General features: G+C 31.8%; 1 protein-coding gene across 2 annotated transcripts in view; it reads right to left on the bottom strand.

Moving 5' to 3' along the window:
- LOC148614276 (tyrosine-protein phosphatase 10D-like) overlaps window positions 1–23327 on the bottom strand; it is a 42370-nt gene that overhangs the window by 9705 nt on the left and 9338 nt on the right. For both annotated transcript variants that reach the window (XM_088588293.1, XM_088588292.1), the window contains exons 2-29: window positions 22841–23108; window positions 22089–22364; window positions 21131–21219; window positions 19928–20123; window positions 19406–19675; window positions 18935–19082; window positions 18015–18145; window positions 17325–17609; window positions 16733–16880; window positions 16153–16274; window positions 15502–15602; window positions 14898–15093; window positions 13925–14194; window positions 13291–13569; window positions 12616–12888; window positions 11350–11619; window positions 10982–11118; window positions 10201–10302; window positions 9288–9351; window positions 8506–8994; window positions 7343–7532; window positions 6965–7049; window positions 5331–5498; window positions 4736–4870; window positions 3800–3922; window positions 3366–3514; window positions 2967–3102; window positions 1893–1995 (exon numbers count right to left, since the gene is read on the bottom strand). In XM_088588293.1, the coding sequence (XP_088444419.1) occupies window positions 1893–1995; window positions 2967–3102; window positions 3366–3514; window positions 3800–3922; window positions 4736–4870; window positions 5331–5498; window positions 6965–7049; window positions 7343–7532; window positions 8506–8994; window positions 9288–9351; window positions 10201–10302; window positions 10982–11118; window positions 11350–11619; window positions 12616–12888; window positions 13291–13569; window positions 13925–14194; window positions 14898–15093; window positions 15502–15602; window positions 16153–16274; window positions 16733–16880; window positions 17325–17609; window positions 18015–18145; window positions 18935–19082; window positions 19406–19675; window positions 19928–20123; window positions 21131–21219; window positions 22089–22364; window positions 22841–23108 (5203 nt within the window). The remainder of the gene's footprint in view (window positions 1–1892; window positions 1996–2966; window positions 3103–3365; window positions 3515–3799; window positions 3923–4735; window positions 4871–5330; window positions 5499–6964; window positions 7050–7342; window positions 7533–8505; window positions 8995–9287; window positions 9352–10200; window positions 10303–10981; window positions 11119–11349; window positions 11620–12615; window positions 12889–13290; window positions 13570–13924; window positions 14195–14897; window positions 15094–15501; window positions 15603–16152; window positions 16275–16732; window positions 16881–17324; window positions 17610–18014; window positions 18146–18934; window positions 19083–19405; window positions 19676–19927; window positions 20124–21130; window positions 21220–22088; window positions 22365–22840; window positions 23109–23327) is intronic.

The following is a 23327-nucleotide window of genomic DNA, read 5'->3' as shown; positions in this document are numbered from 1 at the left end:
TAAGTATGGTTCCGCCTAAAAATCAGGCAGGGGTGATTCATCATATCTTAAGATAATCAATGAAACTGTATAAATACATTGTTAGGTCCTAAAACAACTATTCCTCTGTTCGTGTTCTTGGATCTTCTACTTATTGTGAAATACTTTTTTGACTGGTTATAGTGTACAAATTCTGGTGGGAAGTTTTCCTGTACTTTTTCTGTAGTAGAACATAACCAAAACCTAAGTGTTAATATCCAGTGGGCAACTTTCATATGCACTTTTATTTTTGAATACAGAAGGATTTCCAATAAAAAAAATATTACGGAACTTCTATATATCTTGAAACACATTTTGACAGGCTGTAGTATAAAAAATCTGACAGGAAATTTTCCCATACTTTTTCTGTAGTAGAGCATAACCAAATTTTAAGTTTTAATATCTCTAGTGGACTACTTTTTTACACTTATATATCCTAAATTAGGAATCCTAAAACAGTTTTGATGGAGCCTACAGAAGGATTCAAAATAAAAAAAAATATTTGGGATTAAGAAATGCATGAATAATCCATTATAACCTTCTGCCTGGTTTTTAGGCAGAGCTGTACTAAAATACATGGATTGTGTTGGTTTTGTTAAAAAAGATAAATTTGCAAATGTGCATGACATCTTTCAAAAAGCATATCATACTAAATGTATCATTGCATTCAAATTGATTTTTGGAAACCAAAGAAATGTAATAAGATCCAAACAGCATTGCTTTGATACTTCAATACATGTACCATTTAGTTTAAATCCTATTAATTTTTACTTGGTAGACAAAAAAAGATTTTTTACAAAATTTTGCTAGTGAAAGTTAAAACAGGCAAGCAAGACCATACCACGCTTTAAAAAAACAGTTTAATCTTTTTTTTCTTAATTTTAACTACTTACATAGTTGATGTTTGTCAGATAAGGTTGCATTAACATTTCTGATATTCCTATTTTTTTATAACCACATTCAGATTCAAAAACTAAAATTTAACCCATAAAATAGCCTTCTGAAGCAAAATTTACTATTGCCTGAAAAATTTGAATTGTAATTTTATAACTGTTTCAGAACACAAAAAAACTTTAGAATAAAATTGTATGTCTAATTCATTTCAGTGTACAATGGAGTTGCTTTGCATTTAAGAAGTTGCAGTGAACCAGCATTCAACAATAACATGCCAAAATAGTGTGAAATATAATGCTTTGCAATGCCTTAGGGCATGGGGAATAGATATCATGCAGGCTGCATTAATGCATGCAAAAATTCCAAACTGTATGTAGTAGCATTTTCAAGTTAGTAACAAGACAAATCTCAGTCTATTGTAAAAATTCCAAAATTAAAATAGAAGTTATTCTTTATTGTTTTGTGTATCATTATGCCAATAATATGTTTAGAAATTGATGCATTGCTTGTTTCTGACATCAACATATTAGTTTAATTTGAAATGAATAGAAAAAAGAATAAATATAAAAATTCAAAATAACAATTAAATTGTTAACAAACCTTTTTCACAAACTGAAATCACAATCAAAATTAAACATGAACTTTATCTTGACATATATAACGACCTTAAGTTAAAAATTAGAATCCTTGACACCCACAAGTTTGGACTTATAATTTTTTTGTCTCTTTTTTAAAAACATTCAGTAGCAAAAAAGCATAAATATGTAAAACAATGAATCCTCATCCCACAAATACCTTCCCAGATAAAACCAGTACTCTCAAATTAATGTATTTGACATTTCAGATACATGTTCATCATTCTTATCTATAAAGGATTTTAAAAAGAGAAAATCTAAAAACTAAAATCTAACACTTAAACAACACCAAACCTAATTCTATAAATATACTAAAAAATGACCTTCACAGGTATATCTACTGACCTTCAAATGCCTGGTTGACATTGCCTGTGTTCTCATACACATGTTCTTCTTCTCTACCATCTAACACACACTGTAAACACTGGTGTATACACACATACTGTTGCTAAAAATAGAAAGCAAACATAAATAGTAAAAGTGAAGGGTAAAGGCAATTATTTTTTCAGGAATAAAGTATCAATTATGAACAGGGCATCATTTCCAAAAGCAATCACAAGACTTACATACACTTAAGTACCATTCTGTGTAAGAACCAGGCAATGGGTCGCACATCATATTTCTGCAATTTGGTCTTTTTTGCCTCATTTATATTCAATACATCTAGAAAACAACTGAAAAGCTATTTAAATTTATCTCGAAGCATCTGTGATGTAGATATTATTTTACTGCTTATATAAGGAAGAAGAGTGGGAACATTTTCCAGCCATTTTTCCATAGTGCATTGCAACTAAATTTGACCTATCAATATCTTAAAAAGGCAAATTTTACAAACACTTTGATGGTTATTTCTGGAGGTAATGAGGTAAAAATTCTTAGTTAATGCAATAAAATTCTGCATTTTTATTCTTCATGAGCCACACCTTCTACATATTTTGCCTGATTCTAAAACAGGGAAGTACTTAAATCCTTAACAAACTAAAGGGACTTGCATGCACATAAGTCCTACGTAAGCTTTGTTTAACAATGCTCTGGACATTACAGTACAGCTTTGATAGAAAGAATAAAAAATTATTTATGAATAATATTTGAACAAACTATTAAAAAGTCTCATAGTTTCTTGCACATCATGTATTTGAGGTTATGTTCAGTGATTCTAGTTTTTGAAAATTCATGTTAATATATTAACTTTTACAAATCTGTGCAAGTGCCACATATTGGTGGAAATAAATTTTCCTTCATTAGGAAAAGCAGAAATGTTCATTATACTTGTCAATTCTTGGGAAAGGGCTTTTTCATGGGCTTGTCAAGACAAGGGTAAAATTAGTACTACAAAATACTTGTTAGAATAGAAAAGCATGCAAACAGTCTACCTACCAATACCTCTTTTCCAATTAATGAAAAGCAAATGCTACGTACCTCTGTTTGCACCATCCAAACTCTCTCTCTCCTCATTTCAGCTACTACATTGAATATGTCTATCACATCATGGTCAATAATCTCTTGCAGTAATCTGTCCAGGGCAATAAAAGTTCCTGATCTACCAACTCCCGCACTGAAATATATATAGAAAAGAGCAATGATAAAATACACACATCCAATTTTACTACATTTTACCCCCCTCTTTAACCATTAACAACTCCATCTTAAGAGGTAAACAGTGGTAAAACATTCATTGGAAAAAAGTCATTTCAATCTTCTTGAGAAAAGTGTGAAACCCATTTTATAGCAAAAAAATGTCAAAATACTGTGCTGGGTATCTTAGTGGAATTTGCATAGTTGGGAGAGTTGAAAGAAAACAGACAAAATATACTTTACCTGCAGTGAACAACAGCAGGACCACATTCTCTGAACATCTTCTCTCTGACGATTCGGACAAACCTTATCAAAGTCTGAGGTTTGTCCGGAACACCAAAATCTGGCCAGGCTGTAAAATGGAAATGTCTGACTTGACGAGTCAATTCACCCTGAAATAATCATTCAACATTAGTAACTATTACTTGACAAAGTTCTTAAAGAACCATTTTAAACAGTTTTTGTTTAAATCATTTTTTATTATTATTATCTAAAAAATCTTTTTTTTTACAGTTTTAGCATTAAACACAATAATATATCATGCACACCTGAATATCAGTATCCCTTTTATTTCAATTCATTTAATAACATGGGAGATATAAAGAGACAGGAAGAAAATACATGTTCTCTGTGAAAAAAGTTATCAAACGAAATCTATGCCTAGCACAGATACATACAAGTGCAATTCTAAATTCTGTGATTGTCCAGGATGGGAACTTTGTTTCATTGAGTACTGCTACCTGTATATCTCCATAGAATATGGCATCAGACCCAACTGGCCAATACTGGTCACATTTCTCCTGTAACAGAATATTCAACACTTCACCATTACATGTACTGTATCTTATTACAAGTATTAAAATTGACAAATATTCTAAAAACCTATTTCTAACAGAAATTGGTGTTGAAGATAGGTGAAAAAAAAAACTAAAGTAACAGTCTTAGTAAGAATCATGCAAATTCTGTAATATGCGATACATCACAAAAAAAGGCTATATATTTTTATTTTTTTATAAAGATGTGTTTTAGGTCTATGTGATGAAATGTATAATCATTCATTCCAATCTGTCTGCTCTTAGGAGATAATTCACATTGCAAATCCAACAGTTTCTATTGTATTTCAGGGGCATTTACAGAGTTATCTCCCTTAATTTTGAATTTTATAGTACATTCTATATAATTTATATCTCTTATGAACAAGGGTTATATGGAAAGCCACATGTTACTGTCTGTTGACTTCAGCATTTTAAACAAAATACAAAAATAAAAATATGTAGGCTTTCAAACCATGAATCACATTTTACATGATTCTTAGATGGAGTGTTTCTTAACTTTAAACTCTGGATTTATCAACAATTTATTCAAGCAATATATCCTACAGCAATCATGCATGCATTTCTGACCAAAAATTCCCTCATTATTTTCCCCAAACATTACATAAGATTTTCTGACAGAGTCCTATTTCAAATGTGACGGCTTAAAGAAGCAAAAGTAATAAGACATGACAGCAAAAATCTTAATAAGAAGATGATTTTTATATCTGTGTGCAATACATAATAAATAAGTCATCTTTCACAGGAGCATTATTTAGGGATTAGATTACTGAGACTTACCCTGCCCTTCTCTACACACTTTGTTAACATGACAACATTCCTAGAGTTCTGTTCCCAAATCATTCTCCAGAAATCATCCCTTGTAGAAGGTAAGGGTCCTTGAGTTACAATGTACTCTCTCTTTGAACTAAAACCCTGCCAAAAAAAATCAACATGCATAATAAAATAGACTTCTACTTTGATACTTATCATATTCTTTGGTATCAATTTTCAGGAAAAAAACATAGTAAAGTCTTAGAGCATTCATAATGGGCTCTCAAGTCAACAGATTTAACACAACTATCTTTATTCATTTGGTTTATTGGAGAATCCTTTGTCAGGCTAAAAATGTGTGTACAAAGTTTTAAATAACTTTTATTCAAAATTCAATCCTTTTTTTTAAAACTTGAAACATATTTTTCAGCATTCAATGTCCAAGCAATGATTATTGCAGATACATTTTGTACATTTATAACCCAGTTGCATATTTTTTTTTAAATATTTAAAATATTGCAAAAATATTAATTCACAGATGCTTTCTCGTGGATATTTTCAAATACATTTGCAATGATTTAAAAACATAAGTTTACATTCAGGCATATAACTATTTACGTACAGGCATATAATTTGCATTGATATAATCAGACCCCTCTTCGTCATCAGTGGGCAGTAACTTGACTCGTGAATGGTCGTAGGGTAAGATATTGGTAAACCTATTCTTTCCACGATTGACAGGAAGTTCAGCAGCAGAGCATGCCTGATCTCTCCCTATCTCTTTCAGGTCCTGTCATTACAAAAAAATTATGAATAATTTACCTGTATTAAATACAAATTTTTGATAATGGTAATAATGTATCAAAATACCTGTTGATTGCAACAATAACATTTTAAGTAGTAGTCTTTCTAAAAATCTGACAGAAGGTGATTCATGCATACCAAAAACCCACCGAATTCAGTTTTATTTCTTGTTCTGAAACAGTTACTGATCACATAACCAGTCTAGTTTCATCCCTTCACCATCTGTGTATGGAGTGTTCATATCACAACTCACACGTTATGCCAGAGGTTGCCAAAACTACGCAGACTTTTTGTATCACGCTAGAATTCTAACAAATAGGCTTCTGGAACAGGTGTATGTTGCTACAAGATTGCAGTCATGACTACAAAAGTCTTATGGTCGTCATCATGAACTTGTGGATCGCTATAGTGTATCCATCTGCGCAATGAAAACTGATTTATTCAATGTATCATAATTTTCCTTTCCTCATTTGTCTACCCCGGACTTGACTTTTTATGAGCAACTCGGCAGGCGTCTCTAGAAAAGCAGAGGATGCCTTCCCTACCGGTGCACCTGGTCAATGCTCCCAGTTTTTAGTGGAGTCTGAGTCGCTTATTTGCTTTTGTTACTTTGTATGTATGGTTTTAGTTACTTTATGTTCCTTGTTGTGTATGTCTGTTTTCCATGTCTGGTCTTTGTCCCTGGATTACATTCTTCGGATTACCGCTATAACCTTGGTTCCCTTAATTATTCTTTTATCTCATTGTTTTGCTTTTGAGATAAAAATTACATAGATTGTACATAAAATTGGTACTTTGCAAGAGTTATCGTAATTGATTTGGTTTCATTCAGTTAATTTTAGTGAGAGATGAATGTAAGATTTTCTAAAAATTGAAGATCTGAATGCATAAATGATTGTTGTTATGTGAAGGTACATCATATGTAGACTATTAAAAAAGCATCGTTCGTTTGGTGGGTTTTTCTTCACCATGAATCACTTGACCATTGGCAGTGTCTAAATTTTATATGGACTGGTAATTAATGTCTTGAGAGTATTACTAGTACTTGGGAATTAATGTGTACATTTAAAATTACAGTTGCGCTATAAATTACTGATAATGATTTTAAAATATCGATAAAAATCCTGCTTTAGTAAAACTGAAAATTCCCAATACATGATTATTTTTCAATAGTATCTTATCAAAATGAGTTTTGCTGATGGCTGCTATTAAGAACAATATCAAATCTGACATAAAATGCTTAACTTTTTTTGTAATGTTATTGATATGAAGTATTATTAAAATTCTTATATTCCAGGCACAAATGTAACAAAGAAGCATACACCACCAAATTTAAAGGCCTATACTCACTATACTTGGCCTAATTAACATGTCACACTAAAGATGAGAAAAATACCATTAAACTATCAATAAAAAGGCTTAGTATTGTTGAATGATGACAAATAGACCTACCTCAAATTCTTCAGCATATTTGAAGTCAGAATCTGCTGACATTGACTGTACATGTTCTCTGAAGTTAGCTATATTGACAGTATGTCTGCAATAAAAACAAGATTATATTAAAGCAGAAAAAAATTGCTACATTAATTAACAACCAATGGGCTTTATCAGTTATATAACTTGTTGCATTTAATCTATTTTTAAAGATTTAAAGTAAAGGGAGTACAATTTACTGTATGCATTTAAGAAAATCACATATTTAGACAATGACATAGTGACATAGAGTATATAAGTGGTTAACTTTCAACAATTTTCTACTATAGGAGTTTTCTTTTGAACGATACAAAATTACATCTTGTAATACCCTTTCCATTCTTGTTAAGTAGTTACCTCTTTTTATGACTTCTGAGAGATGACCTTGGGGTCATTCTGTGGTCATGACCCTGTCTGTACATGTTGCTCTTTGACCTGATATTGCGGCGTAGAAATAGGACTCCCAATAAAATTAGAGCTATGATAACCACAGCTGCTATAACCCCACCAATCAATCCTCCATAACTGCTATCTTCTGTCACTGAACCTGATAACATTAAGACATGAGTTATTTCCCTTGAAGTTCTTGATACATAAAAGGTTGGAATGTGTCATCATAAAAATAGGAGTGTTTTAAAATAAGCAGGTTTTATGTAATTAATGGATGGTAAATGATAAGAAGAAATGTTGATGAAATGAACAGAGAGGTTGATATGATAACTGTGAGCTACCTTCGGTCATCATACACTCAGGAATCTAAAATAAATCAAAATAAGAAACAGAATTTTACATTTCATTAAAAATGAATGTTATAGGTCTCATTTATTACATGGTACAAAAATTAGTCAATTAACCATTAAATCTATTAAAGAGATTTGCATTCGTTTCTACCGTTGTTGAATTGAATTTTTATTTTTTATTTCATTATCACATACACCTTAGTTTACTAGGCATGTAATTGTAATCTTTTTCTGAGGGTCCTATTCAGTCTAATCTTGATCTCTATATTTTAGCTTTAACACATGTACACCTTCTGATGCCAGTGACTATCTGGGTAAAGTATTGTTATCTACCACCAACAAATGAAAGGTCATACGAAGGACTCCATTTAACAGACATATGGATGGGTTACAACAGGGCAAATCACACTTACTCTGCATTAAATTAATAAATATAGAAGGTGTGTCAGGCTTCTCTAATCTTTTAATAAAGATGGGTCAAAACAGAAGTGGATCAATTTTGTTAAACAGGAAGGCGATGTGCAACAGTCCTGAAATCTGTTCCCATGATATGGTACATGATATCAAAGGCTGCAAATAGTAGTTGCTGAGAAAAGGGTTACAAAAATAATTTTCCAGCCTGCCATTCACTATACTATAAACCGATTTTCACATGTGAAATTTGGCCAAAAATTAAGTTATTTGATTGAAAAAACTAACTTAAAATTCTAAATTCATGCAAACATTATTTTTGTTTGTTGTTAACCTAAGTGTATAAGCTGGTTACCTGATAATACTAACCTGTTCTGAAAGGCGCTGAGTATTCAGTGTCAGAGTAACCCCCACTTGTATAGGCTCGTAATTTTATAAAATATTCTGTATTCTGCTTTAGTGGCCCATTACAGTAATGCGTATCCTGACATTTTGTCTCGCTACCAATTACAAAAGTCTTAAAGTCAACTTCTCCAGCTGATCTTTTCTGAATTTTCATACGATTACCACATGTTGATTCCAATGAAAAGAAATCAGAACAGTTAGCAATGGCTTGGTAAGCCTTAATTGATGGGTCATTCTTATATGCTTTCCATCCTGGTAGAGTGCTGGTAGTTAGATATTGGTTGTTGTTGCTAGTTGCTACAATGACTGTGTACTGGATTATCTCCCCATAGTCATCTGAGAAAGCATTGACAAATTTAACTGGTATTGTAGATGGTGTGACAGTTGAAGTTTTGTCTTCAGGAGTACTTGGGGCAGCCATGTCTGATGTTACTCCAACTCGTAGTTTGGGGTCTAGATTAGAATATTAGTCATTTAGTAAGAGAACTTAAATTTTCTAAGTCATGCAATTTGAAAAGAAATTATCTTTATTTTTTTTATGAAACCAAGAAATAGATGATGAAACAAATTAAATACAAAGTTTGTATATTAAATGAAGTCATGCAAAAAAAGGTAAATATTATTCAATTAATGAAGTTAATTATAAACTTAAGCTGAGGTTATTTACTAAGAAATAGAACCCTAAATATTCTAACTTCAACTGGGATTATATACTAATTATTTAATTAGAAAAAAAAAACACTTACTGTAGGTCCTCATGGTCAGTTCTATAGAGACAGGGTTACCTTTAGCTATAGTCTTAGCTGACACCTATAATGATAATAACACTTTGTTGTTATGTTGTGCCTCTTGTTTGTATTTACTTTCAAGAATTATGTCAAATAGTAATCAAGAGAACCAAGATTCAAGCCGAAACTAATAGAATGTATTCAGAGGACAAAGACTAAAGAGAGAAAACAGGTACACACAACAAAGAACAGGAAATAATCAAAATATCATGTACAAAGACACAAAAGTAAGTCAGCATCCCGGATGCCACTAAAAAGTGGGAGCATGGACCAGGTGCACCGGTAGGGTAAGCATCCTTCGTTTTTCTAGACATACACACAGAGTTGCTAATAAAATGTCAAATGATGTATTTTGCTGTCTATACTATTGGCTTCCTCAAGGTTACTGTCCTAAATTTTTCCTGAAAGTGACAAGACTTCTGCAGGTATGATTTTTGTATGTTCTTAGAACAAAAACTAATTTCTTTTTTTTTGTTGCTAAAAATAGTGTATATTCAATTGTAATCATATAATTAATCATATATATAGAAGAGAGAAATGGGATTAATTTCACAATAAATTGTGAGTACATGAATAAAATTAGATGTAAGTTATAGTGTCATAATACAATTTTCTATAATCATGATACTATAATTACAATATAACTTATGACTAATTTTATACTTATAACTTATAACTGCCAATGTCATAACTATTGAACTTTAAACGTTATCCTTTATTACCAACAACTCTGACACATATTGAAAATAACATCAGCTTAGGTAGTATATCTTTTATATTCATTATTTATGTGGTCTTTCAATCACCAATCATAGTATAATATTGTGCAGTTTCATGTTAATTGAGTGAACATTAAAATGTCATTACTTACAAGGAAAGTATATTTCAGTCCTGCTGTCAAATCACTGAAGGCATAGTCCATTGGATTTCTTGAGGCTGGGATAGTCTGTACATCAGAGTCAATCACTGGGTCCTATAAACAATTTTACAGAATATAATGTAATAAAACAGCCTAATATGAGCTGAAAACAATGATATACATATACTAGTAGGTACAAATTTTAATACTGAGAAAATATTTGTTTCCCAACAAAAAGGAAATTTTCCATTCGTTTGTATGATAGACTTGTAAAATGAACAAATTCAAGAATCAATGAACTGATAATTTTTCTCTAAACCACCAAATTGGTACCCACAAATAAAAGTACTTTCACAGCATTCTTTTTTATTATTCACATTTTATGAAATGGATAAAAAATGCAGATATTATCCTATTATTTTCCATGATTTTCAACTAATACAAAATTTGAAATAAAAGCATATTGCTTAAATAATTTTTGTTTTGCTAAAGAATTGTACTTGATAGGGTAGAGTACATGTATTTAAAATCATATCATCAGTACACACAGAGTTCACTAGTCATCTTTCAACACTGGTTGTAATTTAACTCTGTATCTTCAATTAATCTATGCTCCTAACCACAGCATAAGCATTCGCAAGTCCATTCAAATTTCAAAATAAACCCAAAACATAAGCATTCGCAAATTCATTCAAATTTCAAAATTAACCCAAAACATAAGCATTCGCAAATTCATTCAAATTTCAAAATTAACACAAAAACCCAAAAACAAAAACACATATCTGAGACTTACCAGATCAGATTTTCTTCCTCTATATTCTATAACGTAGGCAGTAAGGACACCATTGGTTGATTTAGGAACATTCCAGGTCAGATTGACCTTCCTTGGGGATGTCTCTACTACTTGTAAGTTCTGTACTTCAGAGGGAGCTAAAAAGATAAATACATCATTAGTTTTAAAAAAAATCAATACCAGACTAAAACACAGACATTGTCTTCTTTGACAACTAAGTTTTAATTTCTTTTGCCTCTCTACACTATGCCATACCATACCATAGAAATCCTCCTTCAATATATATTTTGAAAATAAAAAAATATGACAGACTTGTTTAATCTATCTAACATTGCAGGTAACAAGAAGTTTCTAGTATATGTACAAACCTGCTTGTGCTGTCTCAATCTCCATGAAAAAAGAAATATTCTTCAGACCAGCTAGAGCAATAATCTGGAATTTATATTTCTGGTAAGGTCTGAGGCTCTTAAACTCGACCTTAGCTGGATTTTTTGCAGCATCTATTGTATGACTTCCACAGGGGGAAGAGTCTAATGCACAGCTGATGAGGTAACTATCAACCCTCCCTATAGGTTTGTTGACTATGAGTTCTATTTCAGTGGCAGTGCTTATCTGTTCTACATGGGGTCTGTTAGGAGCTGGAAATAATAAAAACAAATTGTAAGTTAATACAGAAGATAGTCCTATGAATTCTTTAACAAAACTTACCAGTACATTTCAGAGATGGGTTCGATTACTTTCAATGTAAATGATTAAATTACAATTACTTTGTCATATGAATGAATAAATTAAATTAATGATTACAGCATTTCTGAAAGTAATTGATTAAATTAATGATTACATTGGCAAGTAATCATGATTACATCTGATTACGACGAATTTGTAAATAAATATAAATTAATTGAAAGGTTTGGAAAATTTTGTTTATGTTATTTGTATTTTTCATCAGGCCTTAAATTCTTTGAATTTAACAAGTAATATCATTTTTTGAAGTATAGTAGAACATCAATCTTCACCAATTTATTAAACCACATACATCTTTAAAATATAAACAAATTCGATATAACAATTTGTGACTTTCACTTTTATTTTTAAGAATCATTGCACCTGTTTCATAAACAGTTATGCCCTTAGTGATGTTTGAATATAAAAGAAAATAGCCATAATACCACTGGTTTTTACTTTTGTTCTTCTTATAAAATTCATCAAAGCAATTGTATAGGAGCTTTTGATAGCTCTCGCAACCATTTTTTTTCATTAAAATAATTAGATTTTTTTCACTTGTTGGTATTGAATTAGCATCATAAAAAAAAGAAGAAAAAAAAAACAAATTAAAAATTTACACAAAGAAGCATTGAATAATCAACAATTGTTGTTGACATAATGCATTATCCATAGATACCATTTGAGGCTTTAATATTTCCATTGTAATCATAAAGTAATCAGAATTACAAGTATTTTGAAAAGTAATTCATTAAATTAAATTACAAAGATTTTTGGCTGATTAATGATTACAATGATTACTTGAAGAAATGTAATCAATTACAGCCAATTAATGATTACAATTACAATTACCCCAAATATTCAATCAAACACCTCTATATACATATTGTATTGAGATAATTCCCACCTACCTGTAAAAATAGATATATTTTTAGCTTTACTAATCTGTGTTCCACTGACAGTCACAACTTCAACAACATACAAACTACCGCCTATCAACCTATCAAATGTCACCACTCTGTTAGTGTCACCTCTGCTCTTGATTATAGCTGGTCTGTTAGTATCATTGACAAGAGTAAATCGATACTGATCAAACTGGTTTACTACTTGAGTGTATTTGACTGATACTGTGTCACTGGTAGTTCCAATAGTGTCTTCTAACAGGGCTGTTAAACATTCAGGTCCTGGAGAGACAAAAATCAGTTTATTTCCAATGCTTGTTTATGATACTTCTATTAAAGAGAGGGAAAATATCTAGTGGGTAGAACCTCTGTCAACATTAAATTGACATTTCAAACGAAAAATGTTTCAAGTCAAAATCCTTAAAACTAATCATAGGAGCTGTATGAAGAAGTTTTACTTTCAAACATGTGTATATTAACTTAAAAAGTGTACTTGAACTGTGCCAGGGGTACCCCATTCCACCACCTGGGGCACACATCCCAGTTGCTCTGTGGGCAGAGCGCCCTAGCCCATGGCTAGGGTTCTGAGCACCATTTAGTTGCCTTTTACGACAAGCTTAGCACTGCTGCAGGTCTATTCTTTTGACACCCGGACCTGCAAGGGGCTATCATAATACTACTTACTGACAGTGACATTAAGTTTGGTTTCTTCAGAAGTCATATTGGCAGAACGGCTTTTAATACCAATCTGATATGTCTCCCCAGAGACCAGGTTCTCCAGAGTAATAACTGTTGTTTCATTGCCACCATCAACAATTAATTTATGCTCCCCATTGCTATGGAAATAGTCATAGGAAACTTCAAAGTCTTCAGTGTATGTAGCTGATTTATTGTAAGACCATGATAAAGAGATGGTAGATGTTGAAACTCCAGTCACCCTCAACTGTGATGGTTTCAGTGGAACTAAAAATCAAATTCAATCGGTCAATTTCAAGTTAAAATTTTAACAACATATATATGCAATGTTTTGGTATAAATTAATTAAAAGTTTAAATTAAATAATTTATCCTTTAATCTAAATTCCTACACTTAAAGACTCATTTTTACGGTTCAAGAAACATTGGAAATAATATTGACAACATTTTACATGTAATCACTGGTTTAAATGCTACCCATGCGATTCAAACTGAACATTAATGGTACAAACACATGACAGCATATTTTCCAATCACTTTGTGAATACTCATGGACTTAAGCAGAGGTACTTATGGTACAAACACACATCAGCAAATTCTTATATCACTTCTTTAATACTTACAGACTTCAGCATAAGCACTTTTTGGTATGCTCATCTCTAAAGAACTAACAGCAAACACAATCAGTTCATATCTCTCACCAGCAAACATGTCCTTCAAGGATGTCTGAAGATGAGTAGTAAAGACCTGTTTCCACTGTGATGGGAAGACATTTAGTAGAGGTCTGTACCAAATATAGTAACTATCCTGTGTACTGTTTACATTTGGTTTCCATGACAATGTAATGTGTTGACCTGTCACAGAGGGTGATAGCTGAGTCACAGGCATTGGCTCTGAAACAAAAATGATTATGGATTTCAGATCTCCTAAATAACACATTCTGCATAAAGAAGCAAGCATCTCATATACATGTACATGCTAGTACAATTTTAATTAAGCAATGTTGTGTTTTGTACAATTTACATGTATGATTCTTGTGAGTTGTATTTAACAATGGTAATTTCCATGTTGGAGAATAGTAGGATAATTAATTGGAAAGAGTGAATAACCAAAGTGCCGAAGAACACCTAGATTTAACGAGTGTGCAGAACTTGTTCTGTGCACAAGTTAAATCCTCAAGCGTTTTTGGCACGAGTGATCATATTTTGGTTATTCACGATAATCAACTGATTATCCTATTTATTATATAGATTTTGTTATCAATATTTATCAATATCAATTATAAAATTCTGTGATTGGCGGATTGATATCAAAGTAATGACATTTTGGTGGGGGAAAGTGCGAGAGTGAATTTACCTAATTTATTTCACAGTGTGAATTATCGAAATTTATTACACTGGGAACATTCGATAAAACATTGTTCTCAATATAATAAGAGTGCATAATGATAAAGTTTTAACTGGATCTCCTTACTCAACTTATAAATGTTAACATACTTTATTCAGTTCCCTCCAGTAATTCAAAAACAATAAATCTTTCTATTTAGTATTTCTAAGTTTTTCATTTTCATTAAATATTTCTAAGCTTATTATTTACTTGTAGTTTTATCCATTGAAACCCATTCACTGAAACTCTTTAAATCCTGAAACTGTTGCACAGCTCTTATATGGACAGTATACCGGGAACCAGCTTTTAACTTGGTGATATGGTTATGGTAACGTGTCTGATCATGTAAAGCTAGCACCATTGGTAAAGAGATATTTTCAGATTCACCGAACTCTGTATACATAATCTGAAAAATTGTCAAAAGCTATTGAGTTAATAAGGACCTTTAACAAAACTCATTCACTCAAGTAAATGTGAAAAATGAGAAACAAAAAGAAAAGAAACCTGAAGATGCAGCCTCATGGTCAGTGACTTATGATAAGCTGAAATAAAGTGTTTGAAGTGAATTAATTCAATTCATTTTTCTTTATACTACAGGTACATTGAATGCATTAATTCTGAGTTTTTACAAATGAAGATATACAGTGTATGTGGGTATTATACATGTATCTTCACAGATGAGATATTTCATTGTATACAAAATATATCTTCGCTATAATCACTTTTCAATACACCAGAAAATACATCACATTAATTTTGCTTTTACATTCAAATACTTAGTAATATGAAATAGAGTAAAAAAAAGAATAGGTACCTCAAAATGGTGCTGTTGTAATGGAAATGGAGCTGCCCAGTCTACCAACAGACTGCTAGAATCGTGTGTGGTCACGTTTATGTCTTCAATTGGTTGTGGTTCTGAAAAATTCAAACAAATATGAAACAGGCTCCTAACAAATGTGTATTGTCTGTTGATCCACTTAGTTAAAAACAGAATGAGTACTGCAGGAGTTCCTTGATAACAAAAACTGTCATGGCAGTTTTCTGCTTCTGCTACTACTGCTCATTATTGAAAATGAAAGAAAACATTGCAGAAGTTTTTGGGGACCCATAATATACCAACTCACTAATTTTGAATTTCTAAAACTTTCAGCTCCCTTTATGAGCATGTAGTCTTAGTATTTTTGTCCAAAACTAGAAAAAAAAAAGAATAATCCCTGCTCCCTAAGAAAGTATTTGGTAAAAAATATTAAAAAAAATACCAGGAAGCTGATGTTGCTTCATTCTGAAATAGAATCTCACAATATGGCAAACCTATATAAAGCTTACGTCATAATATCAATTGGTTGTGATGAGTAGTTGCATAGATTACTGACCATTAGGCAGATGGCTATTTTTTACTTTGTCAGGGATATATAAAAGATATAACAAAATGTATATGCCAATCCATCCATTACTATTAGTTTACCTGTTATAGTTGTTCGTTCTGATTTATCTACAATCGAACTCCCAAACAGCAGAAAGATAGACAGGTTATACACAGTGCCTGGGTTTAGTCCAGCAAAACTGTGGAATACAATGCCTGATGATCTGAAATTTTGGAAAAAAGTTCAAATAAAGTATTGAAGAACTATGATGCAGAGTTTAAATTCATTAAAGCAAATTCGAATTCAGAGCTGTTCATATCATTCTTGACTATATTGAACCATTTGCTTATAGTAACATTTTTATTTGAAGTGCACTGTATATCACTTTTTTGGTCAAATAAAAGATAACTAAATACTATAAATGTTTAAACTTTTGCAGTTTTCATTAGTAAATGAACACACATGTATTTGAAAGTTTTTGCTTTTATGTTATTGTTCAGTGATTAGATATCTTTTTTTCTTCATTTCCCATGTAATTTCAAATCATCCTTTTTTAAACACTACAAAACAACACTAATATTTTCATAATTATATTCTTCATAAGGTTGACTGATTGTTGAATTCCAGAAAATTGTATTTCTTTTATGATGGTAACCCTCCTTTTCGCCCCATGCAACTTACTCTTGTATTATTACAGGTGAAGTAGCATCAGGAGGACTGATGGTCAGTTTAAAGGTCTGGAATGTTAAGTTCTCTGGTCTAGACCAGGACACATTTACATAGTCCTGGGAAACTTGGTCCACAAACAGCTCTGATACTGACGAAGGATCTGAAAAAATAAGATTGATTGATTGATTGTGTGTATGTCCTATGACAGATATTTCATGCATTTCAGGACAAAAACATTTAATCATATCTCCCTGTTGTTTTGTATTAGGCCTACCTGCTAAGCCAAAAATTTATTGTGATTGCTCAAAGAAACAATAGCTTGTGTGTAGGCATATCACACCAACTAAGACACTCAGCCATCCAATCATGTCTCTATCTCTTATACAACAGAATGCTCAGTATACCAAGGTACAACAGAAAATACATGTAAAACAAAGTTTCATTTGTAATAAAATACTTAAACTAAAACCGCAGATACATTTGTACATGTAGACTACAGTAATCTAATGGCATATAAGTTACCGATGACCTTTGTATCATCGACAGTCTGTTTTAATTTTAATTTTCTCAGTAAGATTGAAAAAACAGAAAACAGAATACATACTTGTTGTAGCAGTGACCTTCAGTGGCTCACTAAACACATCACCACTTTTGCAAAAAATAGAAATCTCGTAAGTTTCCCCAGGATTGAGTTGAGTGAAGGAGTATGTTGTCCCCGGCAATGTTACTGGTGCTATTGGCAGTGTTGTATTGGTTGATCCATTTATTCCAAGGGAGATAATACTAACAGTATACTCAACAACCTCCCCTACAGAAGGTTTGAACCAGTCCAAATGAATCTCTCGACCACCAATGACATTATGGACTACTTTAGATGGAGGATTAGGTTCTGTAAAAGATCAAAGTACTAATATTATAAATTTGTACTTAATAAATTTTTGGTTAATATAGAAAATTCATTTGTAAATATAACACTTCATGAAGCATTCTAAAATTAACTTTAAGTAGCATTTTTTTAATACTCATAATTAAGAATTTTAAACATAGTAGAAGCCCATGGTAATGATGGCAAAAATTGTAACAACTAACTAGCACATTGATTTTTATTTGGATTTATACAAACATTTTAAAACCATACTGTATTTACAAAAAAAGGTGTCACTGCATCCTTCCCCAACCCCCCCCAAAAAAACAAAAAAACAAAACAAAGATAAAACAGAGATATCTTTCAACTTCTAAAACAATATACTAGACAATAATTATTTTGAAATTTATCAAAAAAAGTTCAACTTACTGGTAAACTGAACTAGTATCTGGGCCTCACTCTTTTTCTGTCCTTTAACAGATATAACAGTGATAGTGTACCGTTTCCCAGGGATGAGCCCATCAAACTGTACAAATCTCTCATTTAAATTGTACTTCAGGCTGAAAACATGCAGTGAACCAAATGTCAAATTATAACAGGCCAAAGGAAACATATTTGGTCATCTGGTAAAGTGAACAGGACAGAGCAATTTGTTAAATTAGATTTGAAAATATTTTTAGTGTTAAAAATCATGATCATGCTCAGGGCCATTTTTGAATCTTAAAGCACCAGGTCCTATATGCAATACTTAAACCAGTAAGACTTATTCTTTATTTCATATTAATACATGAAATTTCAAAAAATAAGGTTGGGGACAATAACATGAAATATACATTATATAAAGGTATGGACACATCACTTTCACCACAAAAATTATCATAACATGACACCAAAAATTTCCAGATGTAGCTAAAACTGCCTGCAGCCTTTGTTTTGTAAACATATTAAGTCCGAAGGTCATCTGATAACATCCTGATTTACCTGCAAAATCCAGGTAACATCTTCTACAGGTGAATTATGATTGATAGATAATTAATACCTGTAATACACATAATATTTCTGAACACGTTTTTTTTACTAGTATGTGGCCAACTTAATTTTTTTTAACTTAGGAATTTACTGTTTTGTTTAAATATTTATCAGCTGGATTTAGGGAGTTTTTAATGCCAAAACTGAGTGAAATCACTAAGATTAAGAAAACTAAGGCACTGACAAAATATGCTTGGTTAATGTGGTAAAAATAGGTAGAGAAGGTTGATGTATTTTAAACAGACTGTACAGAATGCCTGCTCTGTAACCTTGGAGGCAGATTGAAAAGAAATTCCACTCTTAAATGCTAGTAGACTTACATAGGAGACTGTGTCATTTGTTCTTTAGGAGAGATTTCTACTTCATAGTAATCAAGTTTGCCACTCTGTACAGGGTCCCATGAAATACTCAGTGAAGCTGTCTTAATGTCCTCAGGTTTTATACTGATGTTTCCTGGTGTTTCTGGGTCTGATATAAACAATCATATAATGATCTTACAATGTAGCCATGCAGAGGTTGTTAGGTACCATGCAAAATATATGACACATGTATGTACAGTTTTAGGTATGGTTGCAAGTACAATTTACAAATTTAAGCATATGATTCAACAAGTATAAAATAGTGGCAATGAATCACCAGTGGTTAGTTTTATATGTGCTCTACCAGTTAAAAAAAGGTTTTGTCAAACTCCTCAGTAAAATAACAAAAATAAGGTTTAAATATTTACATACAGGCAAGAGCAACTCCTTGACCAATAAATATTAAAGGTAGTGTTATACCATGCTTTATACCTGTAGAGAAAAGTTTGCTGAGCTGGTCCCCACTTTCCTCCCATTCAGACATAGTACCAACAGAAACATTATATTCTATCCCTGCTGATAGGTTTCCAATTGTCAACATAGTCTCGTTAGCTGGATAAGTGTAATTACGGAAATATAAATAGCCATCATCTACACTAAGAGAGTAGCTAACAAACACAGATCCCAGAGGAGGAGTTACAGTAAGTTCCAGTGAGGAAGTGGTGCTTTTCTTCTCTATTATGTTTGTAACTGTTTCTGGCTCTGAAAAGTAATTTACCACAACATACTAAAGATACCAAAAAGAAGGATAGACTGTGAAAATTGCTAGTGTTTGCAGATACTACTTATGGAAGAAATATGCAGATAGTGTTTTGGTTTTGAATAGGAGTGAGGTCTTTTTGTGAACAAAATTTATTTTTTGCTGATTTCTCAATGAATGTATCAAATCAAATAAAATGCCAAAAAGTGTTTACAAATCTACAAAATTACATTCTCTGAGCTTTATGAACTCACTGGTGGAGTGAAATGCCACATCTGGGTCACTTCTCCTATTATTCTGGACTGAGTAAGCTCTGATCTCTATTGGTGTACCAGGTATAACTCCAGGTAATCTTGTCAGGCAGGTCGACACTAGCATGGTACATGTTAGATTTACCTCCCCTAGTAAGCTATAAGTGTTGTTATAAATAGCGGAAAGTTGTACATGATTCTGAAAAATTAAGGTACACATATTTATATCTTACTTCTTCTGACCAACTTCAACACGCTGAAGATCCACGCTTTTCTCTGTGGATGCTATTTACAAATTCCAAACTAAATTATACTAGGGACTTTAAACATTAACAATAGGAGTGAAATTAAAAATAAACAATAAGGGTGAATTTAAAACTATATACATTGGTAGATGTTTAATGACTAAATTACCTATACATCCTCATACAAAAAATTATGCTATAATAGCTAGAACAATTCCTTTCTTACATTAGCTAGATTTAATTATTTTGTGAAAACAACTCTTCACTCAATTTGGCATAACTGAAACATTCAATACACATAAAATATTTGTGCTTTGTTGAATCATAGAAAAAGTATGGAATAAAGAGTTATAAAAATGCAGAAAAAAATTCTTTAATGCCTTAGTGAAAATAAGTACATGTACAAGTGAATCAAAATATCCAATTTATACTGGTAATAAAAAGTGTGCATTTCAGGTTGTAAATTGGCCAAAAAAAAAAAAAAAAATAGAATGCACTTACATATGTGAAGATAAGTTTCTACTATCATATCACATATTACATTATCTAAAACCAATGTCTTGCCTCAGAGAATTTATTACATCATACATTTTTCATGATATTATGTTATACTTCTAATAATCTTCTCTAATCATAACACTGTTTAAATAAAAATATGCAAGAAGTAGGAAATTTTAGTTCAGTAACTGACACTTTTCTTTAAAAAGCCAAACTTAAACATGGTAACATACTCTGCAAGAATCAGGCAGTGGACAAATCATGAGTAGAAATTAAAACATCACTTTTACAGCATAACATACATGTATCTTTTCAAACCACGACATTGCTTCCAACTTCATGAATTCTGCCCGACTCTTACATGTGCACCTAGTTTTCAAAATAAATTGATTCTACCCAAATCATGTACCCCTGATATTATTAATCGGCCTTTATTCTATGTGATTACTGATAAAATTATTACCTGTTGGCTGTAAAAGTCTTCCTTCCAAGACAACATGAGAGTACTCTTATCTATAGCTGTCACCCAATGTATGGCTGGTGGTAAAGGCACTACGATATAATGATTTCCAGTTAAAAATATTGTAACATATGAGAATGGTGATCCTAAGTCACCTAACACCAAATGAACAGGATGGTTGAAGGAAATTATATTTTGATTATTTAAATAAAATACCAAAATAGATACCTGGACAATTAACGTGACTGACAAGGAATTAAATAAAAAAATACCATTTCTAAAGGATATCAAGTTATCCTCAGAAGTATTGGCCCACTGAGCAAAGATATGGCATGGAGAGGACCCTCTCTCAAAATGCTTCCATCTCCAACCTGGTTTAAATGTAGTATTCTTTTAACATATTTTAAAAGTAGTTGTAAGTGTCAGAATATAGTTTAAAAAAATTGGCAGAAATACAAACATACATGGTTGACTCAGCTTTCCAAGAGAAAATTCATTTTTTTAATCAAAATTCAAGCTCTAATTACTTGACTTGAGGTTGTTTTGACAGTGTGATAATTCTGAACTTCTAAATTTAAGTCCTTCTGATATACATTGTAGTAATGCATATATATCTACACATAAAAACTGTGATATCAGGGACTTAAGTATAAAAACAATGTTATTTTTCTGTTAAAAGTTTAGTGAGATTTTCCATATCCAGTGACTGGAAGGTAAATTTTTGCTATTTTCAATGATATTCAGAATTTCAATGGGGCATTCTTTAACATTTATTGTAAACATTTCTAAGGGACATTCTACTTGGAATGTTATAAATGACAGATAATCCCCTCTAATCCCAATCACTGCTATGTCAACAAAAAAGAGGTACAGTTTTAACTGTAAAAACTGAACCTGATGTCATGGTAACACACTGATATTATTTTAGAGACCCAATCCAGTCTATATTAGCAAAACTTACCAGTATTATCCAGAATCCTAACTGTACCATTACTTAGTACTCCATTACTTATACTGTCCAAAGCAATGTTATACTTAGCACCGGGATCTAAGCCAGTCAGGTTGTAATATAAATCCACAATAGATTCAGAGGAGAAGATTTCAGAATTATTGTTGTCAATTTCGGTAACAACGACTTTGTATGAGTCCTGTGTGCTGTGGCTGTCTGTCTGCCATGTAAAGTAGAGGTAGTCTGTTCCTGCGTCAGTGACTGTGAGAGCAACTGGTGGTAAAGGCTCTGAAGAAGATAGAATACTTTATTTCACTGAGACAGAACAGCTAAAGATGGAATTGCACACAAATTTGAAGACAAATGTACCATATACATTTGTAAATGTACATGTACATGTAAATCAGAAAGTGTGTGTATGTCAACGAAATAACTACATAAAAATAACCCTACAAACAATACTTTAGATTACTACAGAAGAAAAACAAACATGAAAACAATGCATGTGAACTTCTTTCACACATCCTTATACATGTAGTTTGAACAATAAAAGAATTTACTATATAAGCATAGACACCTGCAATTCAAAAGTACAATGAATGATATAGTTTATGACAAGTTTAAACAAAATAAATTGATCCATTCCAAGTTTTTTTTTCTGGAAACCATGAATGTGTCTCAAACTATATACCCCTTCACTTTGCAAAGAAGTTTCCAGAGATGTCTTTAACAATTAATGTTATCATATATGGACCAGTACTTACTGGTAGTTTTAGTGGATGTGAAGACCTGTTGACCATCTTTAAAAAGCTCTAGCAGATAGGTGACACCTGGACTTAATTTATCTAGAAGATATGTAGCTGTGTTATCTGGCGAGATACTGTAATCAACATCCTGGTATGTTAGGTTGCCTTGGATACCGTAACCAAGGGAATAATTGACACCAACTTTTGTCTCCTCCCATATTAGTTGTATATGGTCTTCTCCAGATGAGATGTTAACTTTAATTTTTTGAGTAACAGCATGGGTTATCTGAAAAAAATACAAATAAAGATTCATCTAATGTGTATCATATAATAATATCTTAGAGAATATACTATAAACCAATTTACTCTCATGATATAGGATTTTAATCAAATTATGTGGCAATTCATATTTGTGTCCTACACTTTCTTAAAGAAATGCAATACTACATGTATGTTATGGAGATGACCATTTGATTTTGAGGAGGGTGGGCCTGGATGTTTTCGT

Source organism: Perna viridis, chromosome 6 (genome assembly GCF_037379345.1).
Source record: "Perna viridis isolate PV_CMFRI_1.1 ecotype Kerala chromosome 6, ASM3737934v1, whole genome shotgun sequence".
Classification (NCBI taxonomy): domain Eukaryota; kingdom Metazoa; phylum Mollusca; class Bivalvia; order Mytilida; family Mytilidae; genus Perna; species Perna viridis.
The sequence above is the reverse complement of the archived record's forward strand: the minus strand, read 5'-3'. Positions and strand labels throughout refer to the sequence as shown.